The 21,488-nt window shown below is 60.1% G+C and overlaps 1 protein-coding gene across 1 annotated transcript in view; it reads right to left on the bottom strand.

The window, feature by feature from the left end:
* The window catches only part of IGFN1 (immunoglobulin like and fibronectin type III domain containing 1), a 30,634-nt gene extending 9,355 nt beyond the window's left edge, over positions 1-21,279 (bottom strand). The window contains exons 1-17 of the mRNA XM_047754932.1: positions 21,112-21,279; positions 20,649-20,695; positions 20,070-20,192; positions 18,525-18,664; positions 17,326-17,425; positions 15,226-15,267; positions 14,947-14,989; positions 14,010-14,187; positions 13,138-13,251; positions 11,113-11,281; positions 9,823-10,095; positions 9,046-9,095; positions 3,777-3,891; positions 3,204-3,328; positions 2,090-2,231; positions 1,470-1,769; positions 409-708 (exon numbers count right to left, since the gene is read on the bottom strand). Coding sequence (XP_047610888.1) covers positions 409-708; positions 1,470-1,769; positions 2,090-2,231; positions 3,204-3,328; positions 3,777-3,891; positions 9,046-9,095; positions 9,823-10,095; positions 11,113-11,281; positions 13,138-13,251; positions 14,010-14,187; positions 14,947-14,989; positions 15,226-15,267; positions 17,326-17,425; positions 18,525-18,664; positions 20,070-20,192; positions 20,649-20,695; positions 21,112-21,125 — 2,275 coding nt within the window. The 5' untranslated portion in view covers positions 21,126-21,279. The remainder of the gene's footprint in view (positions 1-408; positions 709-1,469; positions 1,770-2,089; positions 2,232-3,203; positions 3,329-3,776; positions 3,892-9,045; positions 9,096-9,822; positions 10,096-11,112; positions 11,282-13,137; positions 13,252-14,009; positions 14,188-14,946; positions 14,990-15,225; positions 15,268-17,325; positions 17,426-18,524; positions 18,665-20,069; positions 20,193-20,648; positions 20,696-21,111) is intronic.
* Between the last annotated feature and the right edge of the window lie 209 nt (positions 21,280-21,488).

Below are 21,488 nucleotides of genomic sequence, written 5' to 3'. Positions count from 1 at the left end.
GTGCAGGAGCAGGCACCTGGGGCCGGCCACATGCCATCTCTCCCTGGGGAGTGTCAGGGCCTAAGCTAGCCCGCAGCTGGGGGCAGAAGTGATGGAAATGGTAAAGCACTGTGGCCTGGGGGTCTAGAGCCAGCCCTGAGGCCCCTCAGCCCCAAGGCAGATGCTCCGGATGGAGGGCGATGCCAGCCCCGCCCCGTGGCACTGCCGGTGCACCCCATTCCCACAGAGCCCCCGCTGGAGAAGCCCCCATGCATCCGACTTGTGGATTGCAGAGGACACTGGGGAAAGGCATCACCAGGGCTGTCGGGAAACCTCAAGACCCGCAGGCACCAGCTGGTGGCCCCAACTCTGGGCACAGTTGGGGGAGCCTGGCAGTGTCCCATCCCTGGCCCCAGCCTGGCCTCTCACCGTCAGGAGCCACCAGCACCTCCTTGGACTCCAGGGCCTCCCCAGGCCCCTCGGCGGTCACAGCCCGCACGCGGAAGGTGTACTTCTTGCCCCGCTCCGTGTGGGGGTCCGTGAAGGTGGTGTTGTCCGCGGGGGGCTCGCCCACCTTCAACCAGGTGCTCCGGCCGGCCTGCTGCCTCTCCACCATGTAGTGCTCCAGGGCCCGGCCCCCATCGTCCTTCGGGGGCCGCCAGCGGAGGCAGACGCCAGCGCCATGGCAGTCCTGCACCTCCAGGGGGCCCTGCGGGGGCTGGGGCTTGTCTGCAGACCCCCAGGGGAGCAGGAAGAGAAGGGGGTCAGGGAAGACTCGGGGAGTTGCGCTGACCCCCCCCCCCCATCAGCGGGGCGCCTGCCTCGGGGTGGAGGGCCTAGGTGGGCTTTCCCTGGAGGCGACCCTGGTCTCCACCCCCCACAACCCCCGGGAGGTGACACGGGGTGCTGCAGCCCTGAGCCCAGTCCCAGGGGGCCACAGGTAGGCCCACCTTGCTGGCACAGCTCAAGGCTGGGGCCACCACCCACCCCAGCGCTGGCCCTAGAGCCCGCTGTGTCAGCCACGGGGACCCATGGCCTGTCTCCCCCATGGGAATCATCTCCTTTGTCTAAACTGCTCTTCACAGTCTGAGGAGGGGGAGAGAAGGAATCTTTTTTTTTTTTTTGTCTTTTTGCCATTTCTTGGGCTGCTCCTGCGGCATATGGAGGTTCCCAGGCTAGGGGTTGAATCAGAGCTGTAGCCGCCGGCCTATGCCAGAGCCACAGCAACACGGGATCCGAGCCGTGTCTTCCACCTACACCACAGCTCACAGCAACGCCAGATCCTTAACCCACTAAGCAAGGCCAGGGATCGAACCCGCAACCTCATGGTTTCTAGTCGGATTCGTTAACCACTGAGCCATGACGGGAACTCCCAGAGAAGGAATCTTAAAGAGCGTGCACATGGGGTCGGCGCCAGGGACCCCCCTCCGCAGGGCCTGCCCCCTGCCAGGGAGGGCTCAGCAGGGCTGGGGACAGGGCTAGGCTGGCACCTAGGACTTGCAGGGTGAGCTGAGCCTGCACGGAGCCGCCCTTGCTCCTCAGCGTCACGCTGTACTGGCCACAGTCCTTCCTGCTGGCGCTGGGGAGACACAGCCGCGTGAAGCTGTCCCCCACAGCCACTTGGGCCCCCTTGCTGCCGCCAATCGCCACCTCGGCCCCATCCTTCTTCCAGGTAGCCTGGACCGGGAGGCGGCTCTGGAAGGGGACTTTCATGGCTACCGGCTTCCTGGCCTTGACCACCAGCGGCTCCTTGAGTTTCTCGGCCACGTCTGGAGCGATGACAGGGGGATCTGGGGGAGGACAGGGCACAAGAGTCAGACACGGCCACCAACACTGGGCACCAGGGGGTGAGGAAGGAAGGGCCCAGAAAAGGAAGCCAGGCCCAGGGGCCCCAGGGCTGGGTCCGCAGCGGGAGGCTGAAGGCCGGACCTTGCTGAGGATGTGCTGATGCAGAATGGGGCACATCCAGGCTGCTGTTTAAAACCACCCTCTCACACTAAGGATGAGGCTGCACTCGGGCCTCGGGCCTGCGACACGTTTGGACGACAAGCCGTGGAATGGTCACCCGGCCGAGAGCCCACCTAGCAGGAAGGGCAGGGCCGGGTCTCACCATGGACGGTCAGCGTGGCCTCGCTCTTCTGGTCCCCGGCCACGAAGCTGTACTTGCCAGCCTGGGTCCCCTCTGCGTGGGCAATGAGGAGACTGTGCGCCAGCCCGTCCTGCTCGAAGACCACTCCATCTCGGGCACTGAGCTGGGAATGAGGTCACAGGGGGGCGGTCACTCCACCCTGTCCAAAGCCCCTGCCGCTGGCCAGGGCCTTTCTGGGGCAACCGCAGAGGGGGAACTGAATGCTCGGTGCGTGCTAGGCTTCGGCCAATCCCCCTGTGTCTAGTGTCTCATTTAATTGTTCCAGTGACCTGACGAAGCGGGTACCACTATCAACCCCGTTTTATAGGGGAGGAGACCTAAGGCCACATCCATGGTGAGTGGCCGGGCTGGGGTCAGCTCTGTCCAGCTGATGCCAAGGCCGAGCTTTAGAGCCCAGGGATGACTCCCTCCTGAGCTGACAGCAAAAGTGGGGATGGGAGCTGTTCAGAGAGGTGAGAGCCCATCCAGCTGGGCCGAGAGGATGGCGTCTGCAGGGCCTAGAAGGGCAGGTAGGCTTCAACAGGTGTTGGGAGGGGAGGGCACTTTGGATGGTGGGAGGGGCATGCGAGGGGCAGTGGGACACGTGCCCTTTAAAATCCAGTTTTATTTTAATGGTGGGTCAAAAAAATGATAAGAATAAAAAAAATTAAATCAAAAAAAAAAAAAGGGAGTTTCCGTCGTGGGACAGCAGAAGTGAATCTGACTAGGTCGTGGGTTCGATCCCTGGCCTCACTCAGTGGGTTAAGGATCTGGCATTGTCGTGAGCTGTGGCGTAGGTCACAGACACAGCTTGGATTCGGCATGACTATGGCTGTGGCATAGGCTGGCGGCTACAGCTCCGATTAGACCCCTAGCCTGGGAACATCCATATGCTGCGGGAATGGCCCTAAAAAGCAAAAAAAAAAAAATTAATTGTGGGTTGTTTAACCTTTAACCTTTGCCCAGAATCAGTGTGTTGGTGAGTCAGTAAAGCGCAAAATGAAAACTTTCCTGCAAAGCCGCCACCCTCTACTCTTCTTGGCTCTGCCCCATCCCTTCCCCACAAACCGGGTGATCAGGGGGGTGGGGGCTGCACCTTGACTCCATCTTTGAACCAGGCTCCAGGTCCCAGGTCGCGGGTGAGGGTGCAGGAGAGCACGGCGGTCTCTCCGTGCTGCACCTCCGTGTCAGCCAGGCCTTGGGAGAAGTGGCCGAAGGAGCCTGGAGAGACAAGGGGGTGTGGGGGCCGGGCAGCCTCCCAGGCCATGGCCCTCATTGCACCCTGGGGGCCACAGTCCCACCACCTGGGCTAGGACGGTGCCAGCAGGGCCAGGCTGCCCGTTATTCTGCCTCCGGGCCTGGGCCGGTACAGGGGATGCGGGATCAAGGTAGGTGAAGGGGCACTTGAGTCACACAGAGGGGACATCCAGGTGACCCGCAGAGAGCTGGTTCAACAACTGCAGGGCTTTGGACATGGGGTGTTGAGATACACAGAGGCCCTGAGCCCCACACAGCTTCATCCACCTGCACGAGGAGGAAGAAGAGGTCCCTGGAAACGGGGGGCACTGCAGGGACAGAGTCCTGGGCAGGGTTGGCTGGCTCAGCATCCTTGGGTCCAGCGAGTCTGCCGTGGCTCCACCCCTGAGGCCGCACAGCCAAGGGCACTTACCTCCAGCCTCCCTGGAGAAGCCACCAGCTCCAGGCTTGTGTCTGGATCTCGGACTCCGGGCAGCGTCTCTCTGACTGAGGATGTCTGACTCGCCCTCCCTGCCATCTCTCCTGCCCTCTGGATGGCTTGGCAGCTCCCCTGGGGCATCTCTGTCCTCTGCTCCCGGTGGCCCCGGGCCTCTGGCCTCATCAGCTCCCCCACTCTTTGCTGCTCCACCCTCCACCCTCGACCACGTTTGAGTTCTGCTCCTGTACGGGCCCAGCCTCCTCTCGGACCCGCCCGACTCTTCCGCTGCCCCACCCTCGGACTCCCACAGGGCACCTGGACCTGGGGCCCCATCACCCTCAGCCTCCAGGGACGCCTGCTCCCTGCCTCCGCTCCATCCTCTGCCCGGCTGAGCGCCACGCCCCCCGGTGCCCCCTGATCCTGCTCCATCTCCAGAGTCCTTTCTGTGAGAAGGACCGCCTGGGCCATCCCAGGCTCCTTGACGTCCTGAGTCCCCAGGCTTTGAGGTGGAGCCACTCGCCCTCCCAAAAGCGCCTTTACCAGGAACACCTGAGTCCCCTGGGCCACTAGCCTGGCTCCTTCCAAGGCCCGAGGCTCTGCCATCCAGGAAGCCAGCACTCTGCCCACCACTAGCCTCTTTTCCGCCTGGAGCCCCCTCCCAGCCCCAGGAGCCCTCTGGCCCTTCACGGATCCCCCCGTAAGTGGCATCATCGCCCCGCAGGGAGCTTGAAGCCCTGGAACCTGGGGGCCAGTCCCCTGAGCCTATACTGCCACTGCCAGACCCCTGGTCTTCCCAGCCTGGGCCCCAAGCCTGACCTTCCCCGTGCCCACCAGCGGGCCCCAGCGATGATTTGCTCCTTTCCCCAGGCATCCGGCTGCTGTCTAGACCCTGGCCTGCACCTGCCGAGCCCCCAAAACCTGCTCCCATCCTCCCTCCTCCCTGGGGGGCCAACCCCTTCTGGCCAGCTGCCAGACCCCTGTCTGCTGCCCCTGGGCCTGCTTCCCAGAAGCCTGGGTCACATCCGGATTCCAGAGCAGCTGGGCCTGCCCCCCGACTACCAGGAAACCCAGAGGCTCCCAGGCCCCCCGCATGGCCTACAGATCCCCCTTCCCCACCGGGAGCCCCTCCGTACCCTGGGGACCCTGGGAGACCAGAGCTGTCCTGCTGCCCTTTGCTGCCTGACTTGCCTTCAGGGGTCCCTGAGGAGCCAGAGGCCCCCAAACCACTCTTGGAGCCCTGTTGTTCTGCAAGCATCTGTGGCCTTCCATGAACACCTGGCACCCCGGAGCCCCAGGGCTCGTCCCTGTGCGGGGGGCCGTCCGTGGTGCCTGGTGTTCCCACAATCCCAGAGCCCAGCCCAGCACCTGCCCCTTCCCCCAGCCCTGTTCCCCTGCCTGTCTCCCCACCATCCTTGAGGCTTGTGCCACCGTAAGGCCCCTCTGATGCTGCCCAGTACCCTGACCCATGCCCCGTGGCTTCCTGGCTTCTGGGCCCACCCCCATCTCCCATGCCGGCCAGTGAGCCTGCTCCTCCAAACCTCCCCGAACTGTCTCTGTAGCCCCTCTCAGCCCCTGGCCCCATCTCCCCAGATCCTGAGTCTCCCCGATAACCCACCATACTCCCGGACTCCATTCCTCTGGTACCCCTCAGACCATCCCGGGGACCTGCCTCAGCCCCTGAACCAGCTCCTCCAGGACCCCCTAAGCCATCCCTGTATCCAGCCTTACCCCCTAACCCCACATCCCCAGAACCCCCTAAACCATCCTTGTATCCAGCTTCAGCCCCTGACCCCAATCCCCCAGAACCCCCTAAACCATCCCTGTAACCAGCCTTAGCCCCTGACCCTCCAGGACCCCCTAGGCCATCCCCGTAACCAGCCTTAGCCCCTGACCCCATTCCCCCAGGACCCCCTAAGCCATCCCTGTAACCAGCCTCACCCCCTGACCCCATTCTCCCAGGACCCCCTAAGCCATCCCTGTATCCAGCCACAGCCCCTGACCCTATTCCCCCAGAACCCCCTGAGCCATCCCTATAACCAGTCACAGCACCTGACCCCATTCCCCCAGGACCCCCTAAGCCATCCCTGTATCCAGCCACAGCCCCTGACCCCACTCCCCCAGGACCCCCTAAGCCATCTCTGTATCCAGCCTTACCCCCTAACTCCACATCCCCAGAACCCCCTAAGCCATCCCTGTATCCAGCCACAGCCCCTGACCCCACCCCTCCAGAACCCCCTAAGCCATCCCTGTAACCAGCCACAGCTCCTGACTCCATTCCCCCAGGACCCCCTAAGCCATCCCTGTAACCAGCCTTAGCCCCTGACCCCACTCCTCCAGGACCCCCTGAGCCATCCCTGTAACCAGCCTCACCCCCTGACCCCACTCCTCCAGGACCCCCTGAGCCATCCCTGTAACCAGCCTTAGCCCCTGACCCCACTCCTCCAGGACCCCCTGAGCCATCCCTATAACCAGCCTCAGCCCCTGACCCCACTCCTCCAGGACCCCCTGAGCCATCCCTATAACCAGCCTCAGCCCCTGACCCCACTCCTCCAGGACCCCCTGAGCCATCCCTGTAACCAGCCTTAGCCCCTGACCCCACCCCTCCAGAACCCCCTAAGCCATCCCTGTATCCAGCCACAGCCCCTGACTCCATTCCCCCAGGACCCCCTAAGCCATCCCTGTAACCAGCCTTAGCCCCTGACCCCACTCCTCCAGGACCCCCTGAGCCATCCCTGTAACCAGCCTTAGCCCCTGACCCCACTCCTCCAGGACCCCCTGAGCCATCCCTGTAACCAGCTGTGGCTCCTGATCCCTTTCCTCCAAAGGCCCCTGCACCATCTCTAAAGCCTGCCTCCCCGCTTGGCTCCACCCCCTCTGGCCCAAGGCCCCTGGACCCTTCTCCATAAGCCCATTTGCCTCCGACTGGCTGAGACCCTGGAACTCCTGACCCACCCCCAGAACCCAGCACTTTAGCAGACCCGTCAACCCCCCAACCCTCAGAGGTTGCCCCAGCAGAAGGAGCTAATCCCTCGGGGCGCCAGGTGGCATCCCCATAACTGGTTCCAGCTCCAGAGGCCCCAGGGCCAAGGCCCCTGGCTCCAGTCCCATCCCTGCCTTTGCCCGCTGCCCTCAGAGACCCTGGACCCCCAGCGCCAACCACACGGCCTCCTTCTCCAGAGGCCGCCAGAGTCCCCAGGGCTCCCAAGTCCTCAGCATCTCCAGTCTGACCCCAGGGCTTTATTCTCCCAGAGCCCCCTGGTCCCACTCCTGCATGTCCCCCCCCAGGAGTCTCTGCTGCAGCAGAGGCCCCAAGGCCACCTTTCCCCACAGACCCCGCTGTCCCTGGATGCCCTGGACCAACAGCAGGGTCCGAATCCCCCCAGCGTCTGGATGCAACCCCAGCCTCTGCACACATCCCAGCCTCACCCATCAGCCCTCCGCCAGTGCTGCCAGAGCTGCTCTCGAGACCAGCGAGTCTCCCTGATCCCCTTCGGATAGACCCGTAACCAGCTTCCTTTCCAGACCACGTCCCCCCAGGTGCCTCTGAGCCAGGCCCCAAACTGCCGCCTTCCTCAGATTCTGCACCCCGGGGTACCCCAGAGGTGGCTTGACCACCAGCATGATCAGACCCCACAGCTCCCAGCCCCCCTGAACCATCCCTATAACCGGCTCCGAATTCGGGACCAGCTCCCTTGGAATACCCAAAGCCATTGCCAGACCTAGACCCCAGCGCCCCCGGACCTCCCATGCCCACCTCCTGGCCCATCTCCCCACCAGGTCCTTTTCCTCTGGGGCCCCATGACCCGGTCCCAAAACCTGGCTCAGACCCCACGGCCCCTGCACCTCTGAATCCATCCGTGTCCCCCAGGGTCCCCCCAGGGCCTGAAGACCCAGTTGGCCCATGGCTTCTGGCATCCACGCCCTGACCAGCCCCCATCAGCCCCGCCTGGGCAGCACCCACACCTACTTTCCCTGCACCAGACCCCAGCACTCCAGGGCCAGCGTGGGCCCTGGCTTGGCTGAGGCTGGACCACGTGTCATCGTGAGGGCCTGTACCCCCAGACCCCACTCTGCCAGCCTCCCCTGCCCCCCTCTGACCCGCTGTCCCATCGTGGGAATATGGGGGGCTTCGGGAGCCATCCCCTGCCTTATCCCAGGCCCCCGCCATCTCAGGGCCCTCCTTTCCCCCGAGCCCCTGCAGGCCCCTTCCCCAGCCCCCAGGGCCTCCGGGGGCTCCAGAGCTAGTTTTGTAGCCCCCTCTCCCATGCACAGACCCCTCTGGGCCTCCATCCTCTGCCCCCTGCAGAGACTCCCCAGCTCGGGCCTCAGGACTCAGGAATTTTCTGCCACCAGATATTGGTGGTTCCTGGAAGTCCTTGCCAGCAGATGTCTGTCCTAGAGACGCCCCTGACCCCCAGGAGCCCCCTGCATCCCCATAGTCAGCATCACCACCTCTCTGAGAACCCCAGGACTCAGGGTCCCCGCCCGCCTTAAAGCCAGACCCCATTCCTCCTGGAGACTCCAGGGCCCCAGGACCCCCCAGCCCACGGCTGCCTCCAGCTTCCCCCGGGCCAGTCCCGCTGCCCCACATGGCCCTCAACGCTCCTCCAGCCTGTTTCCCGCTCAGAGCAGCCCCTCCCTCCATCTCACCCAGGCTTGCCCCCTGTGAAGTCTCCATCCCGTCCCCTTCTGCCCAAGACCCTGCAGACCCAGCCTTTCCTGTCCCCGGTCCCAGCTGAGCCCCCCTGGTCAGCCAACCCTCGCTGTCCTCTCCGCGCCCCTTCCCTTCCCCGTGGCCGCCCAGTCCGCCAGCCTGAGGATGCCTGGACCCAGCCTCCCAGCCTCGTGCCGGCCCAGAGGATCTGCCCCCTTCACTGGCTCCGCTAGGACCTTGCTCTTGAGCCTCCATGAAGCCCAGGTCTGCCTCTAGGCCCCCTCCCTGCAGGTGGGCCCCCCGTGGAAGGCGCCCATCCCTGCCTCCCTCTCCAAGGAGCTCGTTTTCCCCAAGAGCAAGGACTCTGCCTCCCTCTTCTCCCAGAAAGCCCTTTCTCGCCTGCCCAGGGCCCCAGGCTGAGTCAGCTGCCTCCTCATCTCCCCTCAAGGAGTAGCCCTGCCCACCCTGGCCACCCCTGTCAGGGCCGGCTGTGAGCCCAGAAGCCAGTCCAGAACCCTGGAGGGAGCCCCCTGTGGGACCTTGCTCTCCAAGTCTCCCCCCCTCGCCACGGACACTCCTGGAATCTTCTGGGCTCTGGGCTCCTTGAGCCTGCAGCTGGTGGTCAGCACTTGTGGTTGGAAGGCTCTTATCTTTCCCAGCTTTGGTGAGAGATCATGCCCCGAGAGAGACAGACAGACAGACAGACAGACAGAGGAAAAGACCTGTTAAATCAAGCCAAGGTGCCTCTTGGAGCCCGGCGGCTTTGCTTGACCCTCAGTTTCCCTACTAGAGAAACAAGCTGACTGTCGCCAACGGAAGCTGGAATGTGCCCGTTCCGTGGGGTAAATTCCATCACCCCCCACCCAGTCCTGAACCCACGGGCCAGCCACCCTGCTAGGGGGCTCATGACGACTTTTGGAGAAGCCATGGAAGCCAAATGTCCTTTGCTATGAGCAGCTGCCTGCCTCTTACAAAATCTATTTGCCCATCTGCCTGCCTTACAAGTGCCCAAGTTACAGTCTCCTGGGATCACCCTGAACCCAGAACCCTGGGGGATTTAAGGGTGGTCTTTGGCCTGACCCAGGGGCTTCTCATCCTACTGGACCTGGGCCACTGTCCTGTCCAGGACCCTAGGGCCATCTTAGATCTGTGCCCCAGAAGAATTCGAGGCCCAGTGGAGCAGCAGGTGCCAAGGAAGGCTGGGTTGGCAAGAAGAGACCACACTGAGGGCATTAAGGATGGATGTAAGGGGCCTTGCTGGTTCTGAGGGAGAGGGAATTGTGAAAGCAAGGACTGGACCCTGGGAGCCCCGCCCTCGCCTTCCTCCTGTCCCCAAGGTCTGGGGGGGCGGGGAGCAGGCCAGGAAAGCTGGGGTAAGGCGCTCACCTTCCACCACCAGCCAGGCGCTGGAGGCATGCAGCTTGGTGCCCAGGGAGTAGATGCCCATGTCTGCGAAGCGGGCCCCTCTCACCACCAGCCGGTGGGTCAGCCCATCCGTGGACACGAACACCTCATATTTGTCACTGAGCCGGAGCGGCCGGTGCTGGAAAGTCCAGGAGGCACTGGGGCAGGGGCTGGAGAGTGTGCACTCAAAGACGGCGTCACCGTGCTCCTGGCAGTGGACATCAGCCAGCGGGACCACTACCCGGGGAGGGATGGCTGCAGGGAAGCAGGGCACCATGTGATCCCATGCGGGGGCTGGAGCGCAGACCAGCTTAGCTACGGCCGCCCCGTCACCTTGGACAGGTCACTCCTTACGCCAGGTATCACTTTCCCCACATAAAATCGGAGTTATAATTAGGTTGCAAACTGTGACTCCAGCCCTGGCACTCCGTAATTCTAAATCTGCACGTTCTAGCTGGGGGCCAGAGGGGTGCAGCAGGGAAACTGGTAGGTGGAGCGCTTTAGACCCGTGCTCTGAATGGTCCTCACGACCACCTCCAAGATCCTGCTATTATTTCCCCATGGCCGGGAAGAAAATCGAGGCTTTGAAAGTTAAATGGCTTCCCCCCAACCCCACCCCACCCCCCTCTCACCCAGTTAAGAAGTGGTTCTGCTGGAATTCACACCCAGGTCTGGCTGACCGAGACCCAAAGCCCCTGCACCTCTCCCCACCCCATGTAGTCTGGGGGTGGGGGGGTTCAAAGCCCACAGGTCAGGCTCCTTTTCAACCTTGACTTAGCCTGTTTTCTCTATAACGCATCTGCCGAAAGCTCCCCCTGCCCTCCAAGCCATTCGGGCTGCCAGATGCTGTGGGAGGGGGGCGGGGTTTGGGAAGGGACAGAGCGTGAGAAGGGAGGAAGGGACCTAGAGGCAGGAAGGGGAAGGGTCTGCACGGGGTACAGTGAGCCTGACACCCACTGGAGATTCCTGCTGGGAGCGTGCAGGAGGAGGACCTGCCCCAGAGAGGAGTGGGAATTAGCTGGATCTGGTCTCAGAGTGACTGGATACTGTGGACGCTCTGTGAGTGAGGATGAGGCGGTGTGTCCTATGTCTGAGACCCTCGGCGGAGCCCAGCCCAGCACCGAGACCTCGGGCCAAGAAAAGTCAGAGCCTAACTTAACTGCTTGGGGAGGCATTCCTCTCCCCAACGCGGTGAGGGGCCAGGCATGGCACCATCCCCCCGCCCCCAGCCCCCGCCCCCGCCCCCAGACCTCTGCAGGGTGGACGGCTCACCGCTGGTCTCTAGTTCCGTGGAGAAGACCTCAGCATCCTCTATCCGGACCTGGTAAATGCCGGCGTCCTCAGGCCGCAGGTCGTGGATCTGGAACTGATAGTGCTTCCCCAGGTGCTGCAGGCAGTGCTTGGTCTGGTTGTCGAAGCCATACGGGACCATCTTGGCATCCTGAGGCCAAGAAAAGACGAGAAGGGTCCAGGGCCTCTGTGGGTCTACAGCACCCCCTGCCCCCATCCTGCCTGCCTCCGGCCAGCAGCTCTCCCCACTGGCCCCAGCACTAAACAGCCTTGGTGGACCCAGAAAGGGGCGGGGCGGGGCGGGGAGTGGTGGCGATGAAAAGCAGGGCCGAGGCAGGGAGGGCTGGGAGCGTGTGGTGGAGGGGAATAAAGGCTCTGGGAATATCCATGGCTCTTACCACAGAGTAAACAATCTGCCAGGATTATGCAAGAGACACCCGAGATTGCTGAGCTGGCAGATGGAGCGGAGCGACTACCGGAGGTGAGCAGGCGCCCTGAAGGGCTAGCAGGGGGCAGGGAGGTAGCAGCAGTGGCCAGGGGGCCCAGCACATTCATTCATGAGGAACCAGAGTACTACCAGCCACCTGCAAGGCGCCACGAGACCTGGGTATCGAGGCACCGGCCGCCTTAGCCAAGCCGTGGATGGGTTGGCCACTTGCTGAATACGGACAGTCCGGGATCCATGGTGGTTCAGTTTGTGAGTTTTTGACTTTACAGTGGTGCAAAAGTGATGCACCTTCAGTGGAAACCGTACCTAGAATTTTGAATTTGGATCTTTCCCAGGCCAGCCTTGGGCAGTGCTGGCCAGCGCCAGCTCCAGCTCCTGGACAACCACCCCTACCCTCAGAACCACTCTGAACCAGACAACCATCTGTGTTCACTTTCAGTAGAGTAGCCAATAAATTACAGGAGCCAGCCAACACTCAATTATAAATGAGACTTTCTGTTCCATGATTTTGCCCAACTGTGGGCTAATGTTTGTCCTCTGAGCCCATGTAAGGTACGTGGCTGAGCTGGGATGTTCCGTAGGTTTGGGGTATCCAGTGTATTTCAACTTACAATTTTTCCATCTTACAAAGGGTTCATCGGGCCGTAATCCCATGGTAAGTCAAGGAAGGTCTGTATTAACCAGAGCTAACGCTCAGCTGCCTGCTGTGTGCCCAGCACTGTTTCAGGTGCACGGGACGCATCAGTGAATAAATAAAGCAAATATTCCTGCCCTCAGGGAGCTGACGTTGTATGGAGAGACAGAGATAATAAACATCACAAATGACTAAATAATATAATGTATGTACGAAAGAAGCAGAACTGGGGGGAGGAAGGCGGAGGAAAGTGTGAGTCCAGGACAGCCGGGATGGGGCTGGGGACCCAGCAGGCCTAGAGGGGTGGCTGGGCTCTCAGCATGCTGAGGAGGTGGCCTCTGGGTGCCAGGGAGAGCCCTGCAGGCAGAGGGAGTTGCGAGAGCAAAGAGGGGGGATGAGGCCAGGAGCAGGAGGAGGCGGAACACAAATCATGCACTAGCTCATCGTTACAACAGGTCCTGCAGATCCTTATGTCACAAATGAGGAAAACGAGGCACAGAGAAGCTAAGCATCTGCCTGAGGTCACACAGCCAGGAAGCGGTAGCGCCAGGATGAGTGTGACCCCGGGACAGTGCTATGCTGTGCTGCTGATCCTGCCACCCACCCCCCGAGTCTGTCCCGTTCCCCGCCCCCAACTCCCACTGCTGCCCCAACATCTGGCTGATGTGTAATTACTCCTGGAGCCTGTGTAGGCATGTCTGGCAAGAGCTCCAATGGAGTGGTACACCTCTCGGAACCCTCTTTCAATCCTATGCCCTGGCTGGAGAGCCTGGCGGCTGGGTGAGCAGTTAGGGGCCTTGTGGACTGTCCGGGCCAGGGTTTGACCTGACCCCACGCAGGAACTCCACGGGAGCAGTGCTCACTGCTTGGGCACTGGGCTGCCCCAGGACCAGCAGCATCTGCCTGGGTGGCCCCTCCAGCTCACCTTGTACAGGTAGATCTTGCTCTCAGGACTCTTGAGATCCAGCTCCAGGTCAAACGTTGCGATTCCTTTCTTGTTGACCCTGATGTGTCTCAGGTTGGCGATGGCATTGACATACTAGGGGAGAGGAGCCCGCCGGGGGAGCCCTTCTGAGCACACCCTTCAGGGCTCCATGTCCTCGGACCCAGCCTCCAGCCCCCACTGGGCATGCATCGCCCCAGTTTACAGGTGAGTCTGTGTCAAAACAGACCGGAGAGCGGGGAGGGGGAGGCTGGGCCCTGGATGGGAGGTGGATGAACCACCCTCTAGCTGGTGACATATACTGTTTTTAGGGTAGTGAAAATGAGCTGTTTTGGGGTTTCCAGAAGACAAATTAGACCCTGACTATGGTTGGGTTAGACACAGAGCAGAGCTTTCTGCACAGTTTATAAGAGGCTGGTAATCCTCTTCACTGGAAGCCTTAGAAATAAGACAGGTACCCACGGTCGGGTGATGATGTAGGACGAGGAGGAGAAGGAGCTGCTAACCGGAAGCCTTTCCTGGGCTAAGCGCTTTAGGCACACCCTCTGCTTCAACCTCTCAGTAACCCTACGAGGTACAGATGCCCGTAACACCCATTTTACTAGCAAGGAAACCAAGACCCAGAAGCCCTAACTTTTCCAAAGCCCCAGATTTTAGCATCAGAGCCAGGATTGACCACGCAGGGGGCTCAATCCGGGCGGCCCCTCGAGACAGCCAGCTCCAGCTGGGACTGCTTCCACAGGCGCTGGCGCGGGCGGCAGGTGCGCCTGCGCGCGGGGCGGGGCGGGGCGGGGCGGGGCGGGGCGGGGCGGGGCGGGGCGGGGCGGGGCGGGGGCGGGGGCGGGGGCGGGTACCGGCGCCAGCTTCTCTTCGCGCTCCTTGCGCATCCGCTGCAGCCGACGCAGCATCCCGCGGAAGTCCACGATGCCGTACTTCAGGCAGATCTGCTCATAGTCCTTCCGGTCCGCGTTCATCAGCAGCTGCCACACCTGCTCCTGGTCTACCTTCTTCACAGGGACGGGAGACGGAGCCCTGGGGAGCGGGATCAACAGGTCAGAGGCCAGGGGAGCCCCAGGAGCTGGTTTCCTCCGCTGGCCCCCGGACTGACGCCCCAAGGGTAGTGGGAGCTACTCTCCCCGCCCCAGAGGAAAGGGACGTGGAGACCACGGTCAGAAATAGGCAGGTGTGACTTCACCTCAGCTTTCCAGGGAGAAACTCTGCTCTTGACTGCTTGTCTTGTGGATTTCAGAGCAGGGTGTTTTTTGGGGGAAATGCTTCTGTTGCTCTGAAAATCTTTTTTTTTTTTTTTTCCAGGACTGCACATGCAGCACATGGCAGTTCCCAGGCTAGGAGTCAAATCGGAGCTGCGACTGCTGGCCTACGCCACAGCCGTGACAGCGCAGGATCCCAGCTGCGTCTGTGACCTACATTGATGCTTATGGCAACACCAGATCCTTAACCCACTGATGGGGCCAGGGATGGAACCCGCATCCTCATGGATACTAGCCAGATTCGTTACTGTTGAGCCACAATGGGAACTTATGAAAATCTTTTTTAAATCATCGTTCTACTGGAACCCCCCCATTTTACAAACGAATACATGAGGAACTGAGAAGGAAATGATTAAGTCAAGGATCCAGTGCTTAAAAGAGGAGCTGGATCTGGAGCTCCCAGCTCCTCCACTTGGCCACTGGATGTCCAGCTTCCCTGTATATGTTGGGGGTGAGATAAGGGCCCCCCAGCTTGCATCAGGGGAGCCTCCAGACTCCCTGCAGACAAGTCCAGACCCACCTCTTCAGCATCTTCCGGAAGTCCATTAGCTCCTTCTTGAGGTCTAGAAAAGGCATGGGAATGAGGTCCCAGTCCTGAGATGAGATTTTCCATAGGAAGGGGATGGGGTGATGAGGGGCTGGAGGAGGGCCCGGGGTCCATGCGGAGGACCTTGCTTTGGGAAGGGGAGCTCCTGTGGGGGGGGTGTCTCTTGTGACCCATAAGCATCTGCGAGAACTTGACCAGGTGGGAGCCCATCCCCCAAAGACCCAGGGAGACTCCTGACAACCTTCTACTTACCCTCTTGGGGCTCCTGCCTCTTGCGATTCTTCCGAAAGCCAACTGGACAGTAGAGGAGAGGAGACAGTGAGTGTGGACAGGCGGGGAGAGAGGCAGCATGCAGTGATGGCCTTTGAAAGCCGGCTGAGCCGGGCACTGACCACTTCTCTCCCCTCCACAGCTGGCAGCAGCCCAGTGACGGGGTGAGCAGCGCCGGGGATGCACCCACCGCAAGCTCAGATACCTCAGAGTGTGACCAAGGGGGCCCAGACCCCATCACCATCTCACGCAGGGGAGACCCACTCATGTCTTCAGGACAGGGGGTGGCATGAATGGACAGAGTGACTGCCGGTGACCACAACCTGAACAGGGGCAGCTGCCCTTTCTTCCCATCTAAGAGCTGCCATTTCAGGGCATAGGCCCCATATTGCTAATTACTCCCCTAGAGAGGCTGGAAAGCTGACCACGGGCCTTCCCGGCTTCCCTTACAAACAGGAGTGGCCACGTGACACCATTCTGGCCAATGAGATGCAAACAGACAGCTCCAAGGAGTGTCTTAGAAAGTTTCTGCCTTCTTTTTTAAAGATTACATAGAAATATAAATTATATATAGATAAATATAAGCGTAAATATATCCACACCCGAGGCATGTGGAAGCGCACGGGTCGAACCTCCTGGATCGAACCTGTGGCAACCTGAGCCACGGCAGTGACAACACCAGGTCCTTAATCTGCTGAACCACCAGGGAACTCCTCAAATTATATTTTCACATTTTCATTTTCTTTTTTCTTTTTTTTTTTTGTCTTTTTAGGGCCGCACCTGCAGCATCTGGAGGTTCCCAGGCTAGGGGTCAAATTGGAGCTACAGCTGCCAGCCTATGCCACGGCCACAGCAACGTGGGATCCGAGCTGTGTGCAACCGACACCACAGATCACAGCAACACCGGGTCCTTAACCCACTGAGCAAGGCCAGGGATTGCACCTGCATCCTCATGGATACTAATCAGATTCATTTCCACTGAGCCATGATGGGAACTTCATCCCATTTTATTTTCTCATTTTTTGTAAAACACAGAGCAGGAATACATGAAATAAATGAATATTTTAAATAATCATCTCATTTCAAAATCCTATTTTGCCTCAGGTTAAACCTATCTGATTTTTGACATTTCAAGATGTCAAAATGAGACAGACAGTTCCATAGGTCTCGGTCTCCAAGAGCAAATTAGCTTAATTTTCCTAAAACCTTGAAACTTTAAAGAACAAAGCAAAATTTGCATTGTACTGTACAATAGGAGTTTCCTGCTCCTTTCCTTGCAAATAGTATCTGCTGAAGCAGTATCTATTTTTATAGTTGTATCTTTTTTAATTGAAGTATTGTTGATTTACATGCTTCTGTCAGCTTTTGCTTCCTTGGTAAAAGGGCCCAATGTCCCTGTGGCCACTTCTTCCCTTTTTTCCTGCCTGAATATGGGTTAAGTCTGGGTGTGTGGCAGCCACGCTACCAGGAAGAGGTGGTAAACCAAGCCTGAGGGAGGCAGATCCGTGGGATGGAAAGAGCCTGTCCTTCCAGGGACTGAGCTGTGGTTGGAGCCCTGGACGCCACCCAGAACTTGTCATCATGAAGGTTAAAGAAGTGGCTTTGTTTCTTGGGCTACATGCAGGAGGGTTTTTTGTTACTTGTGGGCCAAAGTGTAACCAATTGAGATATTTACCGTCAATCACCTGCTGACAGTTAATTTAAACTTTGGGAAACACCGTGCAGACCCCCCAGACAAGCATGTCTGAGAAAGGATCTAGCCTCTGTGTTGACTGTTTGTTCCCCTGCAACAATAGACCTGTACACAGAGGCCTGCGAGTGGTGGAGACACTGCAATCGAAGCCCACTGAATAAGTCAGCAGCAGATCAGCCCCTGTGCCCACTCCTCGGGGCCAAGAGAGTACCATCCAGAACATCTGCAGGGGAGCCCCTGTGGGTGTGGGCCTCCCCAGCCTCAGGCAGAGGTGCAGGAAACCCAGGGCTCTGCCCCCATGGAGCTTGGCCTCTGTGGTCCCCCTCCCCGTCCCCACAGCCACATGCCGGAGCACCGAGGGCTGGGCAGCAGGATGGGGGCAAGCCCACCTTCAATGACCGTGAGCCTTGCCACGCACGTGGCCTCCCCGTAGGCGTTCACTGCTGTGCAGCGGTACACGTCCATGTCCTCACCTGTCAGCTTGTTGATCTGCAGAGAGGCCAAGGGCCAAGGATCAGGGCTAGCCACCCTGATGCCATGCCACCCATGCCACCGCCACCCACTGGTCGTGACCATGTTCCAAAGATGGACAAGCCCCGCTCCTCGTCCTCACGGAGCCTGCAGCCTTCATCAGGAAAGCAGACCCCAGAACAAACACCTGCACCAGGACTCAGGTGACGTGGCAGAGGGAGCTGGCCCTTCTGCGTCTAACGGATCCGAGACTAAACACCGTCTCTGGCGTGTGTTATGGATGGGCAGGTTATCTAACCTCTCTGAGCCTTAGTTTCTTTACATATGCAATGAGGATAATAATATCCCCAAAGCCGGGGATGGTCAGGATGGAAATGTATAATCTCTATCAAACCATTAATCCAGAGCCAGCACATAGTAGGTGTTCTGTGATTGGTAGCTGTAAAGAGTACCAATACTGACCAATATGGATTGAGTTCTCACCATAGGTTGGGCACTGGTGAGTCATTTTACATAAACTTTTCTTTTCCCATAGTTTTTTTTTCCTTTTTTTTTTTTCTTTAGCGCCGCACCCGCAGCATATGGAGGTTCCCAGGCTAGGGGTCTAATCGGAGCTACAGCTGCCGGCCTATGCCAGAGCCACAGCCATGCGGGATCCGAGCCGTGTCTGTGACCTACACCACAGCTCAAGGCAACGCCGGATCCTTAACCACTGAGCGAGGCCAGGGATTGAACCTGCAACCTCATGGTTCCTGGTCGGATTCGTTTTTGCTGTGCCACGACAGGAACTCCTACATAAACTTTTAATGCTCACAAAACCCCATAAAGAAGGTGTATTATTGTCCCAATTTACAGAGAAAGAGAGGCAGAGAGAAGTAACTTTTCAGGGCCAAGGTAACCCAGGAGTGTAAGCCAGGCAGCCTGACTCCGGAACCTGAGTTTAAGCTCCATGTTCTCTGCCAGCAGAGGGACCTGGAACTTGCCTGGTACACACAGGGTTCAGGCACTGGGTGCGGACTCAGCCCCCGCTGGGGGTACCTCTGCTTCCCCTGGGAGTGGAGACCTCCTCAGGGGCGGGCTGGGCAGACACCAGGAGGGGCAGAGCTGAGGTTCTGACCTGCAGTACGTGCTCCTTTCCGCCTGGGCTGGACGAGATCTGGTACTTGCTGGAATTGCTGAGGTCGCCTTTGGAGCACTGCCAGCGCACCTCGGGTCGGGGGTCCCCAGAGACCACAGCCCGGAAGATGGCATTTTTCCCTGCGGCAGGAAGAGGTGGGCGGGGGTCTGATGAGGGGGGAAGCCTGGTGGGACCTTTATTGAGATTTTAATTCATGTTGTCCTCAGGCCCTTCAACTGCCTGTTCCAAGAAGGGTGTCTGGCTGCAGCCCCCAAGCCCTCAGGACTCCTGAGGTGTCGGGACAGCCCTCACCCAGCTGGTGTGCCCAGCCCGGATGGGAGCTGCAGCCGTAGAGTCCACCAGGAAGGGAGGCCAGCAGGGCTGGGAGTGGGGTGGTGTCTAGGGAGTGGGTTAAGGAGCCCGAAGGCCTCTCCCCAGACGGGGAAGGGCATGAGTCTTTTTTTTTTTTCTTTTTGGTCTTTTTGCTATTTCTTGGGCCGCTCTCGTGGCATATGGAGGTTCCCAGGCTAGGGGTCGAATCGGAGCTGTAGCCACCAGCCTACGCCAGAGCCATAGCAACACAGGATCCAAGCCACGTCTGCGACCTACACCACAGCTCATGGCAACGCTGGATCCTTAACCCACTGAGCAAGGGCAGGGATCGAACCCGCAACCTCATGGTTCCTAGTCGGATTCGTTAACCACTGTGCCACGATGGGAACTCCGGGCATTAGTCTTTTGTGGATCTCTGGGGGTAGGGCAACCTCAGAAAGGCCTGTCTGTGGTGCCCAAGGGGCCGGTCCCCAGACACAGGCTTCCAGCCTCAGGAAAGAGCTGGGGTTCCGTCCTTGGCCTGGAAGCTTGGGGGCTGCCCCCCGTCAAAGACCCCCAGGCTCTAGCCAGGAGCATGTAGAGAACAGTCTGGAGTAAACACCCACGAGCCCCCCCACCCCATGATGAGAGTCATGGTTTCTGGTAACTGCGCTGAGTGCGGACTTAAGAATCAGCTTAAGAAAAATAAATGGCTGTATTTTTCTTAGGTCAAAACATTGTAAACTGAAACCTGTTGCAGGCACCGGTGTTGGGGAGAGAACACCAACCCACCCTCCCTGCATCCTGTTCCCACCACTCCCCCGGCCACCTGTCTCGGGGGAGGCGGGAAGGCTTCCAGAGTGGGTTCTTAGGGGCCCCACCCCTACCCCGTGAGCTGCACGCGGGGGGGGGGTGCTGGGGGGCTGGGCAGCAGGGTTGGGGGTTCAATTAACTCAGTTTGGAGAATGTGTCTGCTGGGGGTAGGACAGGGAGGGACCCGGGGCCCTCCACAACCTGCCCGCCCCCCCCCCGCCCCCGTCCCGCAGTCCCCACCCTGGTTCCCAAATACTGTGCCGTGGTAGCCTGCACCCCTTTTACCAGCCTGCTCCCAGGCCCCTGCGGTGGGGACCTGGTGGGGCCTGGGGACAGACTGGGGGTGGGGAGCTGTGCACGCAGAGGGCTGTGCACGAGGAAGGATCCCGCTGCCCCCTCGATGCCCCTCCCGGGCCTCACCCTCCTGTAGCGCCAAGGTGACAGGCTTCTGCTCAAAGTCGGGCACACTGCAGCCCTGGGGGATGTCCTCCACCAGCTGCCGCACGCTCACCCCGGGCCTGGAGGGCCTCTTGGGGGGCTTCCCTAGAGAAGGAGGCGAGAAGCAAGCTGGGCCCTGGCCCAGGGGGCAGACCCCGCCCCTCTCCCACTGATTGTGGGGGGGATCCGCTCCCACACCTCCCTCGCGAGCAGGGCCTTGGGATCTAGCGAACCTGGCGGGGGTCTTCCTGCAATGTGAGTGCAGCCCCCCCCCCCCCCGCGAAGTGGGCAGGGGGGTGCCCTGGGGAGACCCTGGGAGCATCAGGGCAGGGGTGTTAGCTGGGGAAAGGAAAAAGGGTGCCTCCCAGGCTTCAGGGCCCATGGGGGGCTCTGCACCCTGTATTCGAGAAAGCGAATTAAAACCCAAAGCCTAAGTCAAAAAGGCAAAGAGATAGGTGAGCCCCCAGGCGCTCTGAGCCCTGCCCCTTCCTCCCGCGCCTGGTGGGCGCGATGGTGGGCGCGATGCGGGACTAGTGACGCCTAGGGGAGGGCTTCTCCCACCTGCCATGCTTCTGGCTTCTCTTTGGCTGCAGGGGGTGGTGACCGATCTGAGAACGGAAAAAACAGAATTGCTTATCTAACCCGGTTCCTGCGCGTGCGCGCGCGCGCGCACACACACACACACACACACACACACACCCGCCACCCAGGGAGCAGGGAGTGTAGGATGCTGCTGTCCTGGTTGTACCTTGTCCAGGTACCGGAAACTGTGGAACTGAGCTACAGACCGTCCCGGTGGCCTCCTAGGAGGACCCAGACCCGATGGTCCCTCAGAGGGTGGGACACAGCCTTCCCCAACGTCAGGGAACCAAAGCCAGGCATCTGGATTCTTCCAGCTGTTTCACAGCCTGGCCCCTGGACTTTGGAATGTGAGTTTTCCAGGGACACCCTGTGGCCTCCGGGCTCCTCCCCCGCTCCCAAGATTCCCTCGCAGGGTCCCCGCAGCCCTCCACCCCCCACCTCCCTCCAATCTGGCATCCGGATCACCAGGTCTTCGGGCAGGAATCCCTGTTCGGCTCTTAAGATCGTCCAGCCCAGACCAGTGGGATCCCCATAAATCCATCCGCCCCTCCGAAGCCAGTGAATTATCACGTCAGGTGAACAAGCGAGCTTTTCTAGCCCCTTCCAACCACCTCCGTGGTCTCCCCGACTCCTTCGCCATGGCTCCCATCCATCAGGGCCCAGGGCGTGGGCCACCAGGAGAGGGCGGGGCTTGGCTCGGGGCTGGGATGAGAGCCTCCAGGAGAGCCTTGAGTTGAGTGGGGAGGGGATGTCTGAAAGAATTCGCGGGCAGCCCCACCCCCTGTGCGGCTGGCCGGTGGCCAGGGGTTCCATTTTGAA

This window comes from Phacochoerus africanus, chromosome 12 (genome assembly GCF_016906955.1).
Source record: "Phacochoerus africanus isolate WHEZ1 chromosome 12, ROS_Pafr_v1, whole genome shotgun sequence".
NCBI classification, from domain to species: domain Eukaryota; kingdom Metazoa; phylum Chordata; class Mammalia; order Artiodactyla; family Suidae; genus Phacochoerus; species Phacochoerus africanus.
The sequence above is the reverse complement of the archived record's forward strand: the minus strand, read 5'-3'. Positions and strand labels throughout refer to the sequence as shown.